The sequence below is a fragment of the Rhinopithecus roxellana genome, chromosome 11 (genome assembly GCF_007565055.1).
Source record: "Rhinopithecus roxellana isolate Shanxi Qingling chromosome 11, ASM756505v1, whole genome shotgun sequence".
In the NCBI taxonomy this organism is placed as follows: domain Eukaryota; kingdom Metazoa; phylum Chordata; class Mammalia; order Primates; family Cercopithecidae; genus Rhinopithecus; species Rhinopithecus roxellana.
Window position 1 is genome coordinate 2,220,633 of NC_044559.1, and position 21,677 is coordinate 2,242,309.

The 21,677-nt window shown below is 36.9% G+C and overlaps 1 protein-coding gene across 5 annotated transcripts in view; it reads left to right on the forward strand.

The window, feature by feature from the left end:
* The window catches only part of PARG (poly(ADP-ribose) glycohydrolase), a 135,251-nt gene that overhangs the window by 69,306 nt on the left and 44,268 nt on the right, over nt 1–21,677 (forward strand). For all 5 annotated transcript variants that reach the window (XM_010370345.2, XM_010370344.2, XM_010370346.2 and 2 more), the window contains 4 exons: nt 1,059–1,216; nt 12,043–12,122; nt 16,393–16,453; nt 20,073–20,148. In XM_010370345.2, coding sequence (XP_010368647.2) covers nt 1,059–1,216; nt 12,043–12,122; nt 16,393–16,453; nt 20,073–20,148 — 375 coding nt within the window. The remainder of the gene's footprint in view (nt 1–1,058; nt 1,217–12,042; nt 12,123–16,392; nt 16,454–20,072; nt 20,149–21,677) is intronic.

Sequence of the window (21,677 nt, forward strand, 5' to 3'; positions counted from 1 at the left end):
CCCACTGAACACAATACTCAGGTTGTGTGGATTATACTGACAATAAAAGGTAAGTGAATTTGGTGGTATAACTGGAAGACATTTTAGATATAAAAGATTTGAAGGAAAAGTGTCTTACTCTTCTTTGACTTGGAATGTTTGATTATGTAAGAAATGTCTATCTTTTTACAACTTATACATGTTTGTATGGTGGTTTTTACATGTTCTATTAATCACTTTAATGAAGTTAGATTTGATTCTTATAAAGAAATTGTCAGTATGAAGTATAATTTGGAATAAGAGGGTAAAGACTTCTTTGTTGAATTATCTTAGATCATTTTATTTAGAACTAAGAAAGATTATTCTGGCCAATTTTTTTTTTTTTTTTTTTTTTTTTTTTTGAGACAGAGTCTCGCTCTGTCGCCCAGGCTGGAGTGCAGTGGCACAATCTCGACTCACTGCAAACTCCGCCTCCCAGGGTCACGCCATTCTCCTACCTCAACCTCCTGAGTAGCTGGGACTACAGGCGCCCACCACCACGCCTGGCTAATTTTTTGTGTTTTTAGTAGAGATGGGGTTTCACCGTGTTAGCCAGGATGGTCTCGATCTCCTGACCTCATGATCTGTCCACCTCGGCCTCCCAAAGTGCTGGGATTATGGGCGTGAGCCACCATGCCTGGCCTGGGCAATAATTTTTAATATAAATAAGACCAAAATTTAGCTTAAGCAATGTTACATATTTTTGTTTCATCTTTTGTTTTAATTTTTCATTAAATGGGCAATGTGTTTTTATTTACTTGCTGAAGCAATCTTGTTTTTCACTAATAAGTAATGTTTTATATTTTCTTCACTACCATTATTATTGATTAGAAATCTGCAGTTTGTCAAGTAAGTACATTTTCTTAATCATCCCTGATAAACAGCCCTTGACTTTAACAATATTGCTGATTTAAGGATTCAAGAATGGCCTGAAATTATTTCTGCCTTAATTTAGCAAATGCAATTTGGTGCCTCTGCTTTCGAAATTGCTAAACTAATTATTGCTCTTCTCGTCTGTACTTTTTTCTTTCTTTTATCAGCCAATACCGCTCCTGAAACAGAAGATGAATCATTCCATCACAATGTCGCAGGAACAGATTGCCAGTCTTTTAGCTAATGCTTTCTTCTGCACATTTCCACGACGAAATGCTAAGATGAAATCAGAGTATTCTAGTTACCCAGACATTAACTTCAATCGGTATGTTTTCAGAAAACACCTCTTTAACAATGAAAAGACAAAGGTGGAAGGAACTAATAATATTTTTTGAGTGAATTCCATAGGCCAAGCATTTTATATGCCGTTGTCTTATTTAATTTTTACAGTACTTAAGTGACATTTTCACCATTTTGCAGGCAAGGTGATTAAAGTTCATTGAGGTTAAAAGAACTTGATTGGGATCCAGGAGCTAGTAAGTCACAGAACTGAGATTTTATTTCAGGCCTGTCTTGCTCCAGGGCCCATGTTCTTTCTGTCCTCTCAGATTCCCCAGTTCTCTGGACTCCACATGCCTCTTCAGTTTGATTATTCATGAGAACTTTTGTTGTGCTTATATTCCTTAATGCTGAAATACTGTGAAAGGTAGAGGAAAAATCCTCCTTTCTACAAAAGTCTTATAAAATGAGAGTATAAAGTCATGAGCTGTCTTATGAGACTTAAAAAATTCAATTGTTTTGATGAAAAATGAAAGGTGATTTTGACCCCTTATAGACATGGTTAATTTATCAGTGTGAAAAAGAAAAACAAAAGAATGTTCAAACTACTTGACTAAATTAATACAGTGTGAAGGTATTGATAAAGTTTTAGATTCCAGCCATTTTCCCAAGTAACTACTTTCTCTGTCTTCTCCACAAACAAAAATACTGTAAAGAATCTTCTTGGCAAATCAGTGTTTTTTCTTCCTTCCTACTCACTGCTCCCATATCCCCACCTCTATTTCTTTCTTCACTTGAGAATTATCTTTATGGGACCCATGAATAGAATATATGAGTTTTCTTCCCTGATTTCAGTGTGAGACTTGAGAAAATTGCTGTAATCTGTGCCCCTTTCCCAGCAGGCTGTGTGTAATGCCTTTCACTGCCCCTGGTCACCTAGAGCGTGCCTCTGAGGGTGGGCAGTATGCAGAGTAGGAGATAAAGTCATAGAGTGGACACACAAACAAAACCCACTTTTATTTGCCATACTGCTTTTGTCTCCAAAGTAGAATGATGCAGTAACACCACTTTTTTTTTTCTTTCTTTTTTTTTTTTTTTAAAGACGGAGTCTCGCTCTGTCACGCAGGCTGGAGTAGCAGTGGCGCAGTCTTGGCCAACTGCAACCTCCACCTCCTGGGTTCAAGCGATTCTCCTTTCTCAGCCTCCCAAGTAGCTGGGATTACAGGTGCGTGCCACCACGCCTGGCTAATTTTTGTATTTTTAGTAGAGATGGGGTTTTACCTTGTTGGCCAGGCTTGTCCCGAACTCCTGACCCCAGGTGCCTTGATCTCCCAAAGTGCTGGGATTACAGACATGAACCACCTTGCTGGGTGTACCACTTATTTTAATTTGCCCTTTTAATACAGTTTCTTTAAAAACATTTTACTTTGAACTAATTTTAGACTTGCAGAAAAGTTATAAAAATAGTACGAAGGATTCTTGTATAAAACTTAGCTGGCTTCACCTTGCGTTAACATCTTATGTAACCATAGTAAAATTAAATTAACGTTGGTTTAATGTTATTAACTGTAGACCTTACTTTATTTTTGAAAATTTTTTAGAGATGGTGTCTCACTGTATTGCCCAGGCTGGAGTACTGTGGCCTATCATAGCTTACTGCAGCCTTGAAGTCCTGGGCTTAAGCAGTCTTTCTCAGCCTCCCACGTAGCTGAGATTACAGACATGCAGCATCATGCCTAGCTAATCTGTAAAAATGTTTTGTAGAGATTGGGTCTGGCTGTTTTGCCCAGGCTGATCTCGAATTACTGGACTCAAACAATCCTCCTGCCTCAGCCTCCCAAAGTGCTGGGCTATAGGTATGAGCCACCATGCCTGGCCAACTGTAAACCTAATTTTGATTCTACCAGTTTTTCTTTCTTTCTTTCTTTCTTTCTTTTTTTTTTTTTTTTGTTTTGTTTGTTTGAGACAGAGTCTTGCTCGGTCACCTAAGCTAGAGTACAGTGGCGAGATCTCGGCTCACTGCAACCTCTGCCTCCCAGGCTCAAGCGATTCTCACACCTCAGCCTCCCTAGTAGCTGGGATTACAGGAATGTGCCACCATACCTGGCTAATTTTTTGTAATTTTAGTAGACATGGGGTTTCACCATGTTGGCCAGGCTGGTCTCAAACTCCTGACCTCTGGTGATCCGCCCACCTCGGGCTCACATTACAGGTGTAAGCCACTGCACCGAGTCTGATTCTACCAGTTTTTCTAGTATCCTTTTTCTGTTCCAGGATCCTACCCAGAATCCCAGTTACATTTAATTACCTTGTCTCCTCCAACATGCTCCTTGTTTTTTCTCTTCTTTCATGATCTTGACAGTTTTGAAGAGTACTCATCGCAGTTATTTTGGAGAATATTCTCAATCTGGGTTTGGCTGATGTTTTTTCAGGATTGGAATGAGGTCATGCATTTTTGGCAGAATACCACAGAAATGATCCTGTGTCCTCAGTGCACCGTATCAGTGGGATCATACTTCTTATTACTGGTGATCAGTTGGCTAAGGTAGTGTCTGCTGGCTTTTTCCACTGTAAAGTTACCATATATTTCCTTTTGTGATTAATAAATATTTTCCAAGAGATAAAACACTATGCAAATGTTGTTTTGCCTCACATTTATCCCTACTAATTTTAGCATCCATTGGTGCATCTTGTCTGCAATGATTATTACTGTAGTGTTTGCCCATTATGAATTTTCTGCTTTCTTCTTCTACATTTGCTAATTGAAGTTCCATTGTAAGGAAAAGCTATCTCTTTTCCCCTGTTTTTAAAATATCAGAATGGACTCATGGATATTTATTTCGTTGTGTGAGTTTAAATTAAATAGTATTATTTATTTTACCGCTTTAATTATTCTAGCTTTGGCCATTATGGCTCCTTCAGGTTGACTCCTATGTTCTTTTGATAAGCCCCATCCTTTTTTTGAGCATTAACTTTCTTTCTGGAATCATACATTGTTCCGGGTTCATCTTATATTTTCCATGCCTCAATCCTGGAATCAACCATTTTCTCAAGGATTCCTGGTTTCTTTTATTGTACAGTGGTATTTAGAGACCAGCATCTGGGTGATAGGTGTGCTCATTGCTGCTAGAGTGTCATTGTTTCTAATGCAACTTACTTCATATGGGCAGCATTTCTTATAACTCCACATGGCAGCAGAGAAATGAATTCACAATTCTCTCCAATATCAGAGTGTCAGCCCCAAAGGCCATATTTTTAGCCTTTTAAAATTGGAGAATGTTGTTACTCTCTTAAGATGAATTCTAGAATTTAGCTGGTTAGTTCCTAATATAAATTTTTAATTTAAAAATTTAAAAACTAGACATTTCAGTGCATTTATTATGTGTTTGGCAGATGAAAGTATAGCAGAGGACTTGAATATAAGCTGCTCTTAGACTGTCGTAATTCTTGGGTTATATTTTTATGACCTTCAAACATTAAAATATTGATGATAATTTGTTATTATATACGATTATTCTTCACTATCAACACTAAGGAAGGGGCAGCAAAGAATGAAAAATAATGTTATCTAAGAAAATTTCTTCAAAATCCTAGTGTTAGCGAACAGGATAGTATTTTTTTTAATATATGTATAATATGCCCCCTTGATTACATAAATATTAGTTGCAAGGGGCATGTTTTTAATCTATTTTTCAAGTTTGTACAGTAGCTAAGTTTGTTTTTAGATACTGGTATTTAGTCAGTGTTTAGTTCAAATATACATGAGCAACTGCAATATTCCCCACAGTATAATGAGTGCCTTGAGGTTACAGAGAAAGGAGAAACCAGTTTCTGAGTTCTTACTGTTACGTAGTATTATCTCATTTTCAAACCTCATGTCACAGATGCCCTTCTCTTTTCCACATGGCCTTTATTCCTCCTTCAATACTCAGTTCACGTATCAGTTTTTCTGGTGTCTCAGATTCTGCTAGGATAGGTTTGCTACTCTAGGTTCCTATGCTAGCTTCTGTGTACCTCTGGAGAGGTGCACAGCACCATGACATTTTATTAAAGAAAGATATAATTTAATAAAGGAAACTTTCCTTAAGGAAGTAACTTTTCTTGCTGTTGTTGTTTTGAGACTGGATCTCATTATGTTGCCCAGGCTGATCTCAAATTCCTGGGCTCAGGAGATCCTCCCACCTCAGTCTTCAAAGTAACTAGAACTACAGGTACATGTCACCATGCCCAGCGCAACTTTTGAATTAAGTACAAAAGGGTGAATAGGAGTTTTGCCAAGGAGAAGGAGAGATGGTTGCATTCTAGGCAGGGGGAAGAGTATGTGCAAAGCCACTGTCGCAAGAAGGACCTGACATGCCCAGAGACTGAGAGAAGACAGTGTGGATGCAGCACAGAGAGTGAGAAGGAGCATGGAGATGGGAGAGGCTGCAGAAGTAGGTGGAGGCTAGAGCATGCTGTGCCTCACTAGGCCATCTGAAAACAATTGGAAGTCATTGGAGGATTAGATATGGGGGTAGAGGGAGACTAGCACACGTGTTCAAATTTACATTTTCAAAAGTTTATTTTGGCTGTAATGTGAGAATCAAGCAGAGGGGGGGCCAGAGTAACTGAGTTTACCCAATTGGAGAGGCTATTGCAATGCACCAGGATAGAGGGTGGTAACTGGGATAGTGTAGGGGAGGGGACAGAGGTGTGGAGACATTTGAAGGGGTAGCCAGAGTGATGGTGATGGACAGAGTTGGTTTATGGGTGGAGAGAGGCATCCAGGGTACTTCTTAGGTTTGTACAACCAGATGTGCGCCTTTACTGTCCCCTACTTTTCCTACTGTACCACCTAGACTACTTCATAATTGCTTATTTAATCATTTCAGTGGGGCAGAGATCTTAACTGTCCTCTTCTTTGTTATTTTCACAAAATCTCATGCATTGTAGGCCTTCAATAAATGCTTGTTGAATGAATGAAAATAAATTTTACAGGTGAAATATTTGAGAATTAAGTGACTTGTTTTGAGTGATGGAGCTGGTTAGTGGCAGAGTGCTAAGACTATAATTTAGACGCTTTGTTCTCAGTCTGTTGTCTTTTACTTTTCATATTATATCTTAGTCTTAGGAATTACGAGATGTTTCATTTTTAAGCCACATGTAATCAAACATAGCTTCTACCTCTGATTTTGTTAGTAATTGAGGTAGAATTGAGAGAAAACACAGATCATTGAAATCTGCAATTGCAGGTATATAAAGAACCTGTTTCAGAAGCGTGAGCCACCATGCCCAGCCCAGGTATTACTTTTATGTGCAGAAGAATGAAGAGTTAGGGGAAGAACAAGTCAGTTGTCAGAAATCAAGCTGAACACAAAGTTAAAAAGAGTGGACAATCTTTGTAATGTGATTTTGAGGGTGGAATTTCATGGATTTTTTGAGGCTTTTCCAAAAAAGCTAGTGTGGATAGCTTCTTTCCAATTACACCTCCATAGTCACATTGTCATTGTGTCTACTTCACCCTATTTTACTTTACTCAGCATATAGCATTTTATTTCTTTTTTTTTTTTTTTTTTTTTTTTTGAGACAGAGTCTTGCTCTGCCGCCCAGGCTGGAGTGCAGTGGCGCGATCTCGGCTCACTGCAAGCTCCGCCTCCCGGGTTTACACCATTCTCCTGCCTTAGCCCCCTGAGTAGCTGGGACTACAGGTGCCTGCCACCACACCCGGCTAATTTTTTGTATTTTTAGTAGAGATGGGATTTCACCGTGTTAGCCAGAATGGCCTCAATCTCCTGACCTTGTGATCAGCCCGCCTTGGCCTCCCAGAGTGCTGGGATTACAGGCATGAACCACTGCACTGGGCCAATTTTAATATATATTTTAATTTTAAAAGACCTTTGTTTTTCAGCCAAACTTCTGAGTGGGGAAGTCTGGGGCTTCTTGGCGATGGCAGATTTATCTTTTTCATTGTACATGGTCATTTATCCTGAAGACTGAGCTAGTTAGCACTGAAAGCATGTTGGGAGGGATGGGAATCAAGGTTGGGCCATTTTTTTAAATGAAGGGACTATTAATTAGAACAATGCAACTACTTTATGTAAATGAATGTTGATTTTTTTTTTTTTTTTTTTTTGCCTGGGCAAAAACTATGTAATGCCTTATTTTAGCTCAAGGACCTTAGCTTACTCAGCATTATCTGAAATTCATTTACTTGCCACATTAACCATATGAATTAGATATTGATTAGGAATTGTTGTTACTCTCTTTTTTAAAATGAGATGGAAGTTTAGAGAGGGAAATCACTTCACCAGGTTAACACAGTAACTGGTAGACTTGGGATTCAAACGCAGGATATAGTCTCCTTTGAGAATCTGTGTCCTTAACCATTCTGCTACACAGTCTCCCTTTGAATGAACTGAATTAATAATTCTTACTTCATGGCTAGTCAAAAATTAGAACTATTTTTAGAAATAATTATTGATCTATTAAATGAATTAAAGCCATTTGTAAGTCCAAAGTGACCGTGACGAATTTAAGCTTGCAGCAGATAGCGTTCTCACCAAATAAGAGTTTAAGTAGTTCCATTGAAGATTTGAAATCAGGCATATTCTTGTCTTCCTAGGTGATGGATGTTCTTTTGGATACCAGAACACGGAAAATGAATTAAGACAGGTAGCCCGGTGTTAGTCTCCACAATGTTATAGAGAATCCTAAGCAGCCAGAATGTCTGCACTTGCCTTTCACTGTGAGATGATGTGTGTTTTAATGAGCCTAAGCTAGCAAATAATAGGAACAACGATTGTACATCACCATTGATGCTGTCTTTTGATGACTTGCTTTGATTCTGTCTATGGAATTTTCTAGGTAGGGAAACCTCTCTACGATAAGGTTCAGGGAGAGTAAATGAGTTGTTAGCATAACTGGAACTTGATCACTGTCTTCTACTCAAACTCAGTGTTCTTTTATTATATCTCAATGCTTGTCATGAGCAAAATGCTCTGAGTGCTCCAGAAATGCCAAACAACCAAAAGTCCCCCGCTTTCATGTAGTTTCTGAAAGATCCAGTACTTAATCTGATGAGCCATTTGTTAAGCTGATTATGTAGCATTTTATTGTGTTATTTCCTTTTATGCATAGTTTCTATTTACGATTACAGTTTCTAACAGTGGGGAGTTGTGTGTGAGAGAGTGTATTTAATCTCAAAAGAGGTATGGCTAGCTAGTTGAATAAGAAAAATGGTAAGAGTATGTGTTGGGAGGCTGACATCAATAAATTGAATAAGTCTTCCCTTTTTTATTTATTGCTGTGTTCTTTCAGCCTGCTTAGTTATATTAAATACCCCTGACCTTTTTCCCTGCTTGCCTTTCAGGTCCTAAACATTCATATAAAGGCTTCCAATGTGATTAGCATTGATGCTTCTGAGTTTGCATGGAAACTAGATGGTCAGAGATAAATTGTGGGTCTCAGCAGTGGTCAACCCAGGAGGTTTTTACATCTGCCTCTTCCCTGGATTGAAAATGCTGCTGGGGCCATATGGCAGAGTGCCTCACAGAAGAGCCAGGAATGACTTTCTGGCTGGGTTCCGGATTATCACTTGCTCGTATTTTAAAATGGAGGTTGTAGTGCTTTGGGCTTGATTTACTGTATACTAATGGGATTATTACTTAACTTGAAATGGCATAGTGGGTTGTGGCAGGGGTGGGGATGGATATACCTAGAATAAAATTCCAGTAATGTTATCAGTATTCCATTCAGGGAAAGATTTTATTCAACTGTGTTTCTCCTTAAGAAGTATGCAAAGAAAAACACCAGCTAATAAGTATCTGACCTTTGACTGACTTCTGTCTTTGAAAATACAAACAGTTTTGTTTAGAACAAAGTAAGATTTCCTGACTGGCTTTTTCTGTTTGATTTCTTTAATAATCTATCATTATCTTTCAATTAAATGCCCAAATATCTTCCCTACATGTGGAGGAGTTATTGTGGCCTGGTTTGTGGTGCACACTGCTGACCTAAAATATGCCTTCAAATATACATACCCAGGACTTGAAAAATCTAAACTAGAAAAGAAAGGTGTTGGGAAGTTTAAATTAAAAAGGGGGAGTGGGGGCGGGGAATGATGCTTTATGATTATGAGAAGGTCTCACTTTCTCTGAGCCTGTTTGTGTGTGTCTTTCTCTCTGTGTGTGTGTGTCTCTCGTGCCCTCTGTCTCTAACCCCATTTCTATCAGCCTTTCTCTTCTCTCTGTCTTCCCTGTCCCATCTTTCTTCTCCCCCTTCACCCCTTTCTTGGGCTCCAGCCTCAGTCCTTTTGTTTTCCTCCTCACCCCCAAAAGCTGTCTCTCAGATTGTATATCACTCCTGGGATGACTTTCATTCATGCTGTTTGCCTGTCTATTTATGTTATTTTTACTTGCTTACCTATCAGGATAATTCATTTTATTTGAGTGGCGGTGCATACAACTTTAAGATTTCACAACAGCCAAGTCTGAGAATTGTCACAAGAATTTTAAACCTACTTCATCTCCTCTGACTTTATCTCCACTTCTTACCTCCCGCAGCCATCACCACACTTCCCGCACTTCCCCCTGCTCTATCAGGAAGATGGGAAAGCATATTTGGTTACACAGTGATTTGAAGTTAGGACTGGAGCAATGAATAAACAGAGTACATTGAGATTCTGCTTGATTTGTACCTTTAAGATTTGGACCTGCAAAATAAACCATGGTGTTCATCTGTAGTGGTTGATAATAACAGCCATAAAATCTTCCAGGAAAGTCTGTCTTGCCAGGATAATAAATCTGCAGTCTCACGAGGCTCCTAAAGTTAATAATTTGTCATCATGGTTGTGAAGTATGTGACCTTTTATGTGATTTTATACACAGATGACCACATATGGAAGCTAGGGACACTTTTTCTATGTTTTGGAGAATTATTGCTTAAGAGCAACAGCCATTTTCTCCTCACTATGCAATAGTTCTATTGAAGTACTTTTATCCTTTAATTGAATTGTATAGTACATCAGTTCATCTCTAGGAAAAGGTGGTGGCTACTTTTATATTCATACTGCTTTCCTCTACTACATAGTGAGCCTAGAAAGAGATTTTGCAATGGAGCCTAAGGTATTCATTTAGTAAATCGTATTTATTGATATAGGATGTTTAATTAAACTGCCATGTGGCTTCTTCATTTTGACTTAAATAAACTCTATTCTAGAAGAAGCCACTGAAACCTGCACCGTCAAAGAGCCTTTCTTTCAGCTGGCAACTGGATTATGAGAGTATGTGTATTAAATATTTTAGAAAGATATTTTTTTTTAAATAAGTAAAAATTATCACACAGGCTGTCTTAAACTATTTTTAAAAAGAGATCTGATTTTAGATTTGGTTAAAATACTAGCCTACATTAGTATTCTTTTTAGGAAATAAATATTCATATAAATTGTTTTTCCAGAAATTGGCCCTGAATACAGATTTCAGATCATTGAAAACGGAACCATTTGAAATCTGCATTTCCTTTCCTTTTCCTAATTTATTTCAGTTGCTCAATAGGATTGTCTCATGGAATTAACTTTTCCCTCTCAGCGTAGTTACGTAAGCTTGCTCTTGTGATCATGAAAAACAATTACCCGTTTCAGCACTTATTAACATGGACTTTACTTGAAGGGTTTCTGGTTTTAAAGTCAGAGCACATGACTAGAGGCAGATGAAGAGTACCTCATCATTTATAGCCACTGAATCTCTATAAGTTGTAAATGCCTTTGGAAAGCTAGAGCTGATGCTCAAAAGCATGCTTTTGTGTTAGAAATCTTTTAGTGAATACTTACTCAGGTCATAATGCTTTTAAAGCCCTGCTTTTCTTTCCTCAGAATAAATTGAATTATATGTTACCAATAACAATGCCATGTCATTTCAAAGGAAACTGAATTAAGTAATCCAAGTCTGGGTTGCTGAAAACTGGATGACACAGGGTAGGCACTGTTTTAGTTATCATGCAAAGGATCTCTATTAGTCAGCTTGGGCTGCCATAATAAAATACCATAGAACTGAGTGGCTTAAACAACAGAAATGTATTTTCTCATGGTTCTGGAGGCTAGAAGCTGCAGATCAAGGTGCTGCTGCTTCAGTTCCTGATGAGGGCTTTCTTCCTGGCTTATAGATTGGCTGGCATCTTGTCCTCACATGGCAGAGGGAGAGTACTCTCCTTCTCTTCTTAAAATGGCACCAGTTCTATCAGATTAGAGTCCTACCCCATGACCTCATTTAACCATTACTACCCCCTCACAGGCCCTATCTCCAAATTTAGCTACATTAGGGATTAAGGATTCGACATATAAATTTTGAGAGGGCACAGACATTCAGTGCATAAAAGAATCTAGTTGTTCAATTAACAGGGATTGTTGAGCCCTGTTATCTTGTTATACCTGCCTGTGTCCCTTCCCTCATTTCCCTCCACTCTCCTTTCCTCACAAACACTCAGATAAGGATTTTTTTCAGCTACTGTTTTTGTTACTTATCGAACTACCTAGTAACATTATGAATTGTAAATGTTATTAGCCATTGAGAAAGTAGCTGTGCACTGACTGACTGACCCTAATTGACTGGGATGGCTAGATGGTGCCTTCTCCATGGTGGAAGATAGGTTGGAGAAATGTGGTTGGTAGCAAATGCCGTCTGATTTGAACAGCTTTGAGGAAGCCTGGTTCTAGTTGGTTTCAGTTCTCTCCAGATGCTATTTGAATCTAAACCAGTTTTCCAGTTCTTATCATTACAGAATTGTCTTCTGGAAGAATTATTTCTTTTTATTACTTGGTAGCAATATGGATGTAGTTCTGTGAATCATTAAGGCATTTTAACTCATCTTCTACTCTCTTTTGTTTTTTATCTCTTTTAGGTTGTTTGAGGGACGTTCATCAAGGAAACCAGAGAAACTTAAAACGCTCTTCTGCTACTTTAGAAGAGTCACAGAGAAAAGTAAATTCCTTTCATTCTTACTGTAATTTTTCTTGCTGATGGGAACAGTTCAAGTCAAGTGACATGTGAGGAACATTTTGTGTTTAACATAAACCTTCCTGTCCCCACCACATTGAAACAGTAGTAATGATTCGACATTATAACCTAGATTTTATGCTTATATTGTGTATGAGCATAAATGTATGCTGTAAATGTTAGGGGGGGCGGGGTTTACATACTCTGAAATCAGACCCATATTCTCTGAAATCTGTAATATACGTCAAAAGATTTTCATGAATAAAAACCAGAGAAAGTATATTGACCAGGAAATAAATTTTGGATGCTCTTTATTTAAAGAAGTATTCACTAGTTTATTTGCATAAGTCAACTAACGCATTGCTTTTCTAACCATTCCTCTTTTGTGCCCCCCTAAGCCTTTTGTGGAGTTCTTATAAAACTGTTTTGTACTGAGTTTTGTATCTCCGTCTTCCTCTATTGAACCTTAACATTCTTGCTTCCCCAGAACCTGATAGCAGCTGAGACAGTATTAGTAAATGTCCAACAAATGCTAGTAATGACCAGTGATAATAGATTGGTATTGCCACTCTTATCTCAGAAGCTGAATGACCGTAGTCAAGTTTCTTGACACCTCTAAGCTTCAGTTTTATCATCTATGAAATAATATAATAATGGCCAATACCTTATAGGGTAGTTATAGATATTAAACAAGAAGATACATGCTTAATAAATGTAAGCTATTATCAATGGGTAGCCTTTCCTACAAGTGGATGTAAACCAGAACACCTCAAAAGTTTCTTTGTGCTAAGTAGGTGAGGTCAACCTGGTCAAGTGAAATGACTTTTTTTCAGTTCTGGGTTGTAGGATTGTCTTAAAACATGTCTTTGAATCATTTTAAGGTCATTTTTCTCATATCCTTCTTTTACTCTTGTATTCCGTGTACTTGGCATTTTCGCCCTTGAATGTGTTGCTATTGGACATTGTTAAATTTTTAGAATGAAATCAATTATCAGGATTTTGATATTTAAGCGAAAATTATATGCTTCTTTGATATGGGATTATTTATCTCATAGCTTATTGAATTTCAGATTTGTGCCCTGTACTGAATGAAATATTAAAATGCAGAATTATTTGGACCTATGAGACACAAAATCAAATTAGAATTTGTAATGATTTGTTAAAAAGATGACTATTTAAGGCCAGGCGTGATGGCTCATGCCTGTAATCCCAGCACTTTGGGAGGCTGAGGTGGGTGGATCATGAGGTCAGGAGTTCCAGACCAGCCTGGCTAACATGGTGAAACCCCATCTCTACTAAAAATACAAAAAATCAGCCGGGCGTGGTGGCCGGCGCCTGTAGTCCCAGCTACTCGGGAGGCTGAGGCAGGAGAATGGCGTGAACCCGGGAGGCGGAGCTTGCAGTGAGCCGAGATCCTGCCACTGCACTCCAGCCTGGGCTACAGAGCAAGACTCCGTCTCAAAAAAAAAAAAAAAAAATACAAAAATTAGCCGGGCACGGTGGCGGGAGCCTATAATCCCAGCTACTCGGGAGGTTGAGGCACAAGAATCACTTGAACCCTGGAGGTGGAGGTTGCAGTGAGCCGAGATTGTGCCACTGCACTTTAGCCTGGGTGACAGAGGAAGGCTCTGTCTCAAAAAAAAAAAAAAAAAAAAAAAAAAAAAAAAAAAAAAAAAAAAGATAACTACTTTTTTTTGGCTATTCTAGGCCTAATTCGAATTATTACTCTTGGTTTTGTTTTGTTTTGTTTTCACAGTACTTTGAGTTGCTGTTCTAAGTAGAATTATTATAACTAAGTAGTACAGAGTTTACTTTTTTTGTCCTAGGAGTCAAATCATATGTCTTCTCTGAAAACCAACTTGGCTTTCTAAATTTTAGGATTTCAGATACTTTGAGGAAAAAGCTAAAAGTTTGTTTTTTCAACTAGAAATGTATATGCCATTATAAGTATTGGGAATTTGAAGAAATAAATTATAACTAGACATTTTATTTCCTGACTTTTTCACTACACATGGTAATTAAGTTCTTTGTAGAAATGCAGTACAACATTGCTCTTGGTCTTCAGTATGTAAAGTTAACGGTTTAAGGAGGAAATACTAAAGAGAATAAAAGAGGTTGCAGTATAATGAGTCGTGTAGAAGTTCTGGAGCCTACTCAATAGACTTCAGAAACTTATTTAAGATACCATATTTCATCGAATCTAAGATGTCATAGATTATTTTTAAAAAGTGCTATTACATTATATACCTCTAAGAAGGAAAAACCACTCCGGACAGGGAGTTTAGTAGGAGACCTGACCCACGAGGCTGGTACACCTAAGAATAAATGAGAAATTAATTTATCATCCAGAAAAGGGACCATAAAGAAACATGCAAGTCTCAGCCTTGACTCTAAATAGAGAAAGGAAAAAAAAACATTTCTCTGAGAATTTGAACCACAAGCCCTAAGCTTTGGGTGTGCAGCCTCACCACCAGTGTGGTCCACAAAGGCCTACCACAAAGGATTAATTCGGATGATATCAGGCTGATAGTGCTCCCAGATGACAGCAGAAGCAGATGCACATCTTTTCTGGGAAAATTCACCTCTAGAACTATGGTAGGATACCTCCTAAAAGATGATTCCAGTTTCAGAAACATAATATGTGAAAAAACATGCCTTTTAGAATTGATAAAAATAGAATTCCATCAGGACTAACTTTTCAGTGTTGTTAAACATGTATATTTTATATTTGATGAAGATCTTGAGACTGAAATATTTTAAAGAGCATTCCAAATTAAATTATTTTCTATATATTTTTAGGTAAAGTATCTTATAGATCAGGTTTTTGAAAATTTATGACCTGTAGGTAGTATATATTGTGACTTTATTATGGGAAGTATTTGATTAACCAACGTATCCTATTCCGAGATGAAAGTTGCCTTGTTATGAAAGAAAGCTCGCAGGGCATTTTTGTTAATCTAAGAAACCATGTTCTTCTGCCTTTTCTTGCTTTGTCAGCAGTGTTTATGAATTTCTCTTAGCATCTCCTAATATATATGAAGAACATTTGATGTTCTTACTTCTCTGCTAAGTTACCGAATGACAAGAGAGATGTTTTCTATCATATTCATGGAATTGCTTCTCTAGTGTTTGAGTTGTTTGACCACTTACTTGTGAGTTTTAAATATGTTACCCATTTATCTTAAGATTAGATATCTAAAGAATGTAAGACCCATGTTAAGAAAAAATTTTGTTTTCTACTGCAACTGCTCCATATGGTTTTTGAGTGGTTCGTGCTTTTGACTGAGAACGAGGAAATGTGGAATTGTGCGTAGGAATGGAATGATGGCCAGGCTTTCACTGGGCTAGACACCGCCATCACTAATAGTTCCTGACATCTCTCTCTTTCCTTAAGAGCTTTTTTTCTATTCAAGAAAACAGAAATGGCATGGCCTTTTTAGTTTGTTCTTTGATTTGAATCAGACAAATTACTTCTGGCCAGCTGATTTATTTGTTTCTTTTGCTACTAGCTTTTTTTAAAAAAAGTAAATCTGACTAGAAAAGGATCTCATCCTCTAAAATTATTGACTGCATTAATAGTACTTCATCTTAATCCTCCCAAATTTATTGCTTCTTGAAAAATATGTCATCTTTGTTCTGTAAACTCTTAGAACCAGTAATTTCTCCTCTGGCTAAGACTGCAACTGACAAGTAGAGTGATTGCCCACTATCGAAGCCCGGGACTTAGCTGTACTAACTCCAGAGGATGTGCAAATGATTTCGTTTTTAAATCTGTGGCATTTCACTTTACCATAAAGTATATAAATGTGTATTTATTCACCAGTCTTTGAATGTAGGGTTAAGTCCTTTCTTTGTAAAGGAGTCTACAAATTTGAGTTCAATTTTGTCTTTATTGCGCAAGCTGTACCAGTTATACATCCTTTTTTTCAGTGCTTTTAAAAAAAAAAAAAAGTGTATTCAGCTTCAAACACTTTACCAGAAAGTACCAGCACTCAAATCCTACTGTTGTGCTGTTGTTTGTATAGTTTTGTTTAGTGAAGTCTTATTATTTTATAGGAGTTTCTACTGTAAAATTAATATTATTTTCAATTGATATTCTGTTATTTTCCAGTACTAGACTTTGTATTTCCTGATTAGTTTTATAGCCAATGTTAGACCTGTTCTTTTACTGAGTGTGTGTGTTTGTGTGTGTGTGTATAATCTTTTCAAAATTGAAACTTATTTTGGGTATGTTTTTCTTTTATTGCTTCTGTAGAACCTACTGGGTTGGTGACATTTACAAGACAGAGTCTTGAAGATTTTCCAGAATGGGAAAGGTAACAATAATAATAAAAATAATCCTAGATCCCTAGAATTAGAAGGACTCTTTCACCATGAGAGGATTCTATTTTATAGCACCTGGAAAGATGGTTTTCCAACCTCTAATTATCCTAGTGCCAGGGAATTTCTTCTCATAAATGATCCATTAATAGCTCTCGTTTTTGAAAAGGTCATGCCTTTTAAATCAAAGTCTATAACCCTTTGATTTCAACCATTTTGTCTTGGTTTTGTTTTCTGAAAGAAAGTCCTGTTTAGAATTGAGGAGTGTTGTATTTGAAGACACTAATAAAAGGAACACCAATATTTAAATGTTTCTCCTTACCCTTTTTTTTGGTTAGTGTCTGAACTTTATGGCTTTTCTTTCTGGAGGACAAGATTGAGAAAAGTCTTTTTATTATTTACATTTTAGTTAACAGTAACTGTTTAGAGTTTGTCTGAGTGGCAAGAATTTTGAAGTTTGGCTGCCCTTGTGTACTACTGGTAGATTTTGTGGAAGTTGGTATTTTCTGTTTGTTTCTTATTTATCAGAAAATATTGAGGAAATAGCAGCCAATCTGAGCTAATTCAGATTTGTAGGGTCCTTAGTCTCCTGAAATAGTTAAAATACAGTTAAAGAAGGGTCCTGAAATAGTTAACTATTTCTTAATCTAAAGCAAGTCCCCCAATACACTTAAAGAAGTGTGGATTAACTTTTTAAATATGTTTGAGGACATGATGAAGCATATTAAACATATTTAACCAATGCCTCTCGTTTTCACTTTCTAATAATTTTCTAATAATTTTATGATAGTGTGTAATTGTTTTGTTTGGAATTAGTGATGAATGGAAATCACTTTTAAAAAGTTAACTTGAGAAGTCATATCTGCTTAGGTGGCTTTCCTGCATTGTTTTCATCCATCAAGTGAAAGTGAAGATAAAGTGAAGTGAAAGATAAAGAAATTGACTTCAGAAGACTTGAGTGCATGGTTTAGATGATTATTAATAGAGGGAAGTAGATAAAAGGTTAAGCAATCTGAAGAGAGAAAAAAAAATAAGCCTGAAAAAGATGAGAACATGTATAGCATTTTGGCATCATGGCATGTTAGATCTGAAAGAAACCCCAGCCGCCTACTAAACTCTTGGATCAGCTCTGTAATACCTGCGATGGACGGAGACTGGATAGCTTCAGTGATGGGAAATCTGCTGTTTCACATCAGTTTGTTCCAGTGGTGGCTGCTTGTGTTATCATCTCATGTTTTCATTCACTAAAAATGTTTTCTGCATTCATTCTCCACCATTCCTGGTTCTTCCTTCTGGAGCTACATAAATACATCTGAATTTGTAGTTTTAGCATCTGACCCTTCTTCATGTATCTTAATGGCTTCTTGACCTACTTCCCCCTCTAACAGTGCACACAATTTCATACTAAATTGATTCATTTCTTCTATTTCACATGTAATATGTATTCTAAACCCTTTATCTCTGCTCTTAACATACTCCCATTCATTGGGCCCTCTTAAAATATGGTGCCTGGAATTAAAAGTACCATTCTGCTGTGTCATCTCTATGGTGCAGAGGATTGTTTTTCTTCATTCTTCTATTAATCTGTAATAGGAATGCAGATGTTTTATTTCTGTTACTTTGGTGTAGATTTTACAGATCAATCTGAGGGCTTATTTTTAAGTCATCCAGGATCTCTACTTTGCATCTGATATTCATTTGATGCTAGTATGAAAGAACACCCATTTGTATACCACCATGTGGGAGAGAAGGGACAGGTCAAAATGCAGAGACTGGCAAGGCTGCTGTGTCAATGAGACACAGTAACTTTGCCTCTAAGTGAGACCGAGATTGTCCCCTTAGTTTTGACAGGCAGAATTTAACTTATTTTTGTTTCATTGATCTCTTTTTTGTTTTAGCTGCTTCATAAGTGAGTTGGAGAATGTAATTAAAATCAGTCTCCGAGACTCCACAGAACCAGAAACATGCATTCACTTAAAGAGGGAGAATGAAGAAAAGTTGAGGATTGTTGGTGTTCCCAAGAGTAAGGGGCTCAATGGGTGCCAGGAGTTGGAACTGAATTCCAAGTTTCTGGCATGTTATAGTCAACCCTTTGATTATCAGCAAATACTTTAGCCAGGCTTAATCACAGGGAGCCAGAATCATCTATGTCTTTGACTCCTGGGGCAGGAGTTTAGAGGATGACCTATTGGGAAGTTAGAAAATGCTTCAAAACAAAACCAAGAAAAAGTTTCTAGCAGTTTCATAATTTTATTAAGAGCTATACTATAAAATTTCTAGTTTCAGTCATGGAGAATAGTTGACAACAGATGGAATTCCTGTTCTGAAGTCCTGACTGACAGCCCAGAGATTTTAGTAGTATGCTCACAGGGAGGGTCTTCCTCTGAATAAAATGGCTGGGAAAGTAGGACCAAAAAAAGGAAGTTAAAAAATATATATTAAACTTATGATACTGTTTTCTATGAGAGACTGGGAAAGTAATTTTTCTAAAAGTATGGCATACTGATTCAGAGCCTGGACCATTGAGTGAGTCTACCTAGTTTCACATCTCTGCTGCTTTGTTTACTAGTCTTGGTTAGCTTACTTAGATGTTCTGTGCTTTGTTCCCCCTTCTATAAAAGGAGATAGTAATAGGGTTGTTGAGAGGATTAAATGAGTTAATACAAATAAGGCTCTTAGACAGAACCTGTGCAGAATTACCTTCTGAGTTAAAGCTATCAGCCTGTTGGTCTGGAATTTTGCCAGAAATGTATTTAAACTCATTGAGACCAGGAAGGAATCAAGCAATTCTCAGTACTTTTCCAGCTAACCTCCTAGACTATTTTCTAAAAATACAATCATCTCCGCCCTCCCAAAAAAGATTATTGGCACTCTTACGTGAGTTAGAACTTTGAATCTCCTCTATTTCATTCATAATCATTTATATTTTTTATTCAGTAAGTGATCAGGGGAAAAATATTTAATAAGGAAAATAATGTTAACAAATGCCATTAATGCAATGAGATTTGTTGTTAATCTAACGTTAAGTCAAGTAAATATCTCAGTGACCATGGTTGAAAGGGAAAGAAAATAATTATGCCTTCTGAATTATAGATGCTAGGTTTATCTGTTAACCTTATTAATAGAAAAATACCATTGTTCAGAATTTCTGTGGCATGTATTTTCATCAAGACACACACACACACACACACACACGGTTATCAAACAGTGAAAACAGAAAATAGAAAGCCGTATGAGAATCATATATGATTTATTGCCAAATTTTTTCTACATTTTTTCTCAGATTGCCAACCCTAGCCATAACAAAATTTCATAGATTTTTAAAAATATTTTGCAATGTTTTTCAACTGTTTTAAAAAATAAACACTCTCATACTATTTAAAGGAAAAGCAGGTTTCAAACAATATGTTATCTCATTTTAATTTAAATACGTATATTTACATGTTTGAATAAGGAGGATCAGTACCAAGAATGTTAACAGTAGGCATCTGTTTCTGACTTCTGAGATTTGGGGTGGTTTCAGTTTTTGAATAGTTACCTATATTTTCACATTTGTCCGCAGTGAACCACTTGTCATTAAAATAATAAGTAAAGGAGTGTCTTTTTACATTGTAGATGTGAAAAACGCTTGACACGATTGCATGTCACTTACGAAGGTACCATAGAAGAAAATGGCCGAGGCATGCTACAGGTAGGTGAATCTCAGTAGTGTCTGTGTATGATTGGGACTTTTTCTTCTCAGACTTCTGACAGCAAAAGAAATTTGAAAAGCTGTTTATTTGTCTCCTAAACTGATTTAATGCAAAGAAGCATGATAGCTGAATGAAGAAAAACACCAAACAGATCACTTTGACAGGCTTGGTAATGTTGTTATTTGCCGGTGTATACTCTCTGTTTCTTACATGTGCTTCTCTCAAAAGCCTTTGACAGAAAGTCCCAAGATCTGGACAGCATCAGCCTCTTGGTTCAGACATTGATTGTAGGTTGACAGTGGAGGAAGTTCCCAGGGTATAGTCTTGACAGACTGTCGCCAAGCATTTTTATTCTTTTTCCTTAAAGGCTCTTCTTGCTCTGCCCTACTTGATGACCAGATTGAGATGTCTTTCAGCCACCAACAGCTTTGTTTAGGTTGAGGGGCCAGACGTCTAAAACTGATAAGAAAGGCCTCTCTCTCATATGTAACAGTTTCATACACATGAGCTAGCTATGCTTGCTATGTCTTTTCCCTGTTAAAAGCAGGTAATTCTGTCCACCCCTCAATCTTTGTTAATAATCTGTTACTACTTTTACCTTTAAAAAGTATTTTTGGAGAAGGGGGTTAACAAAAACCCCATGTTTAAAATATAGTAATATCTAACCTAACCTTTTGATTTATAGTGCTGCTTTAAAATTCACTAATCAGAGACAAAATGTTAGTGTTTTGTGTTCTTATCCCATTTATAAGAGCATTGTAAACTGAGTTTTCTTTGAAAGAAGCTTGTATACCATCTCATTTATACTGATAATAGTTTATTTTTCTTCCTAGATTCTTATTTGGTGCTTATATTGGTTCAGAATCTAAAGAAAGCAGTTGCCTGAAAATGGACTGATTTGTTTGAATAACTTAATGCTTACTATAAAATTTGTGTCTAGTTATTATTTAAATGAAACAGATTCTTTTTTAAATGACCTTTTATTTGGACATATTTGTAATTAAAATCTTCAATGAGACAAACTATACTTTATTCTAAATCACCTTCTCCCAGTGGTTATTTGAGCTTATAAATAAAAATACTTAGGATAGCTGAATTAATATTTTTCCTGTGCTTACTTTGGAAAAACAAAAACAAAACATTTAAATTTGTATTTACTCCTATACCCTTTTTTCTGTCTTAAAACTAATCTTAAAATATGCTTAAATATTCGTTCGAATTAATATCACTTTTCCCCCCACATTCCCCTCTTGATAAAGTTCTTCCCATCTTTAAAGTCTTGGATAAACTGAGAGATTCTTAATACACATGAACTAAACAAAGTTATGGCTGCTTAGGACCACAGGAATGCTGACCTTTCATTACAGTACAATTCAGCAAGGAATTATTTGACAACAGTTAAGGTTGAGATCCTCACCACTTCCTTGGAATATGCTGTAGATGAAATGTGAGACCTCAGCAGATTAAAAGAATACCGTAAGGGCTTCTTGCTATTAATTGTTTTCCCTACCCATGCCATGTCTCCCCA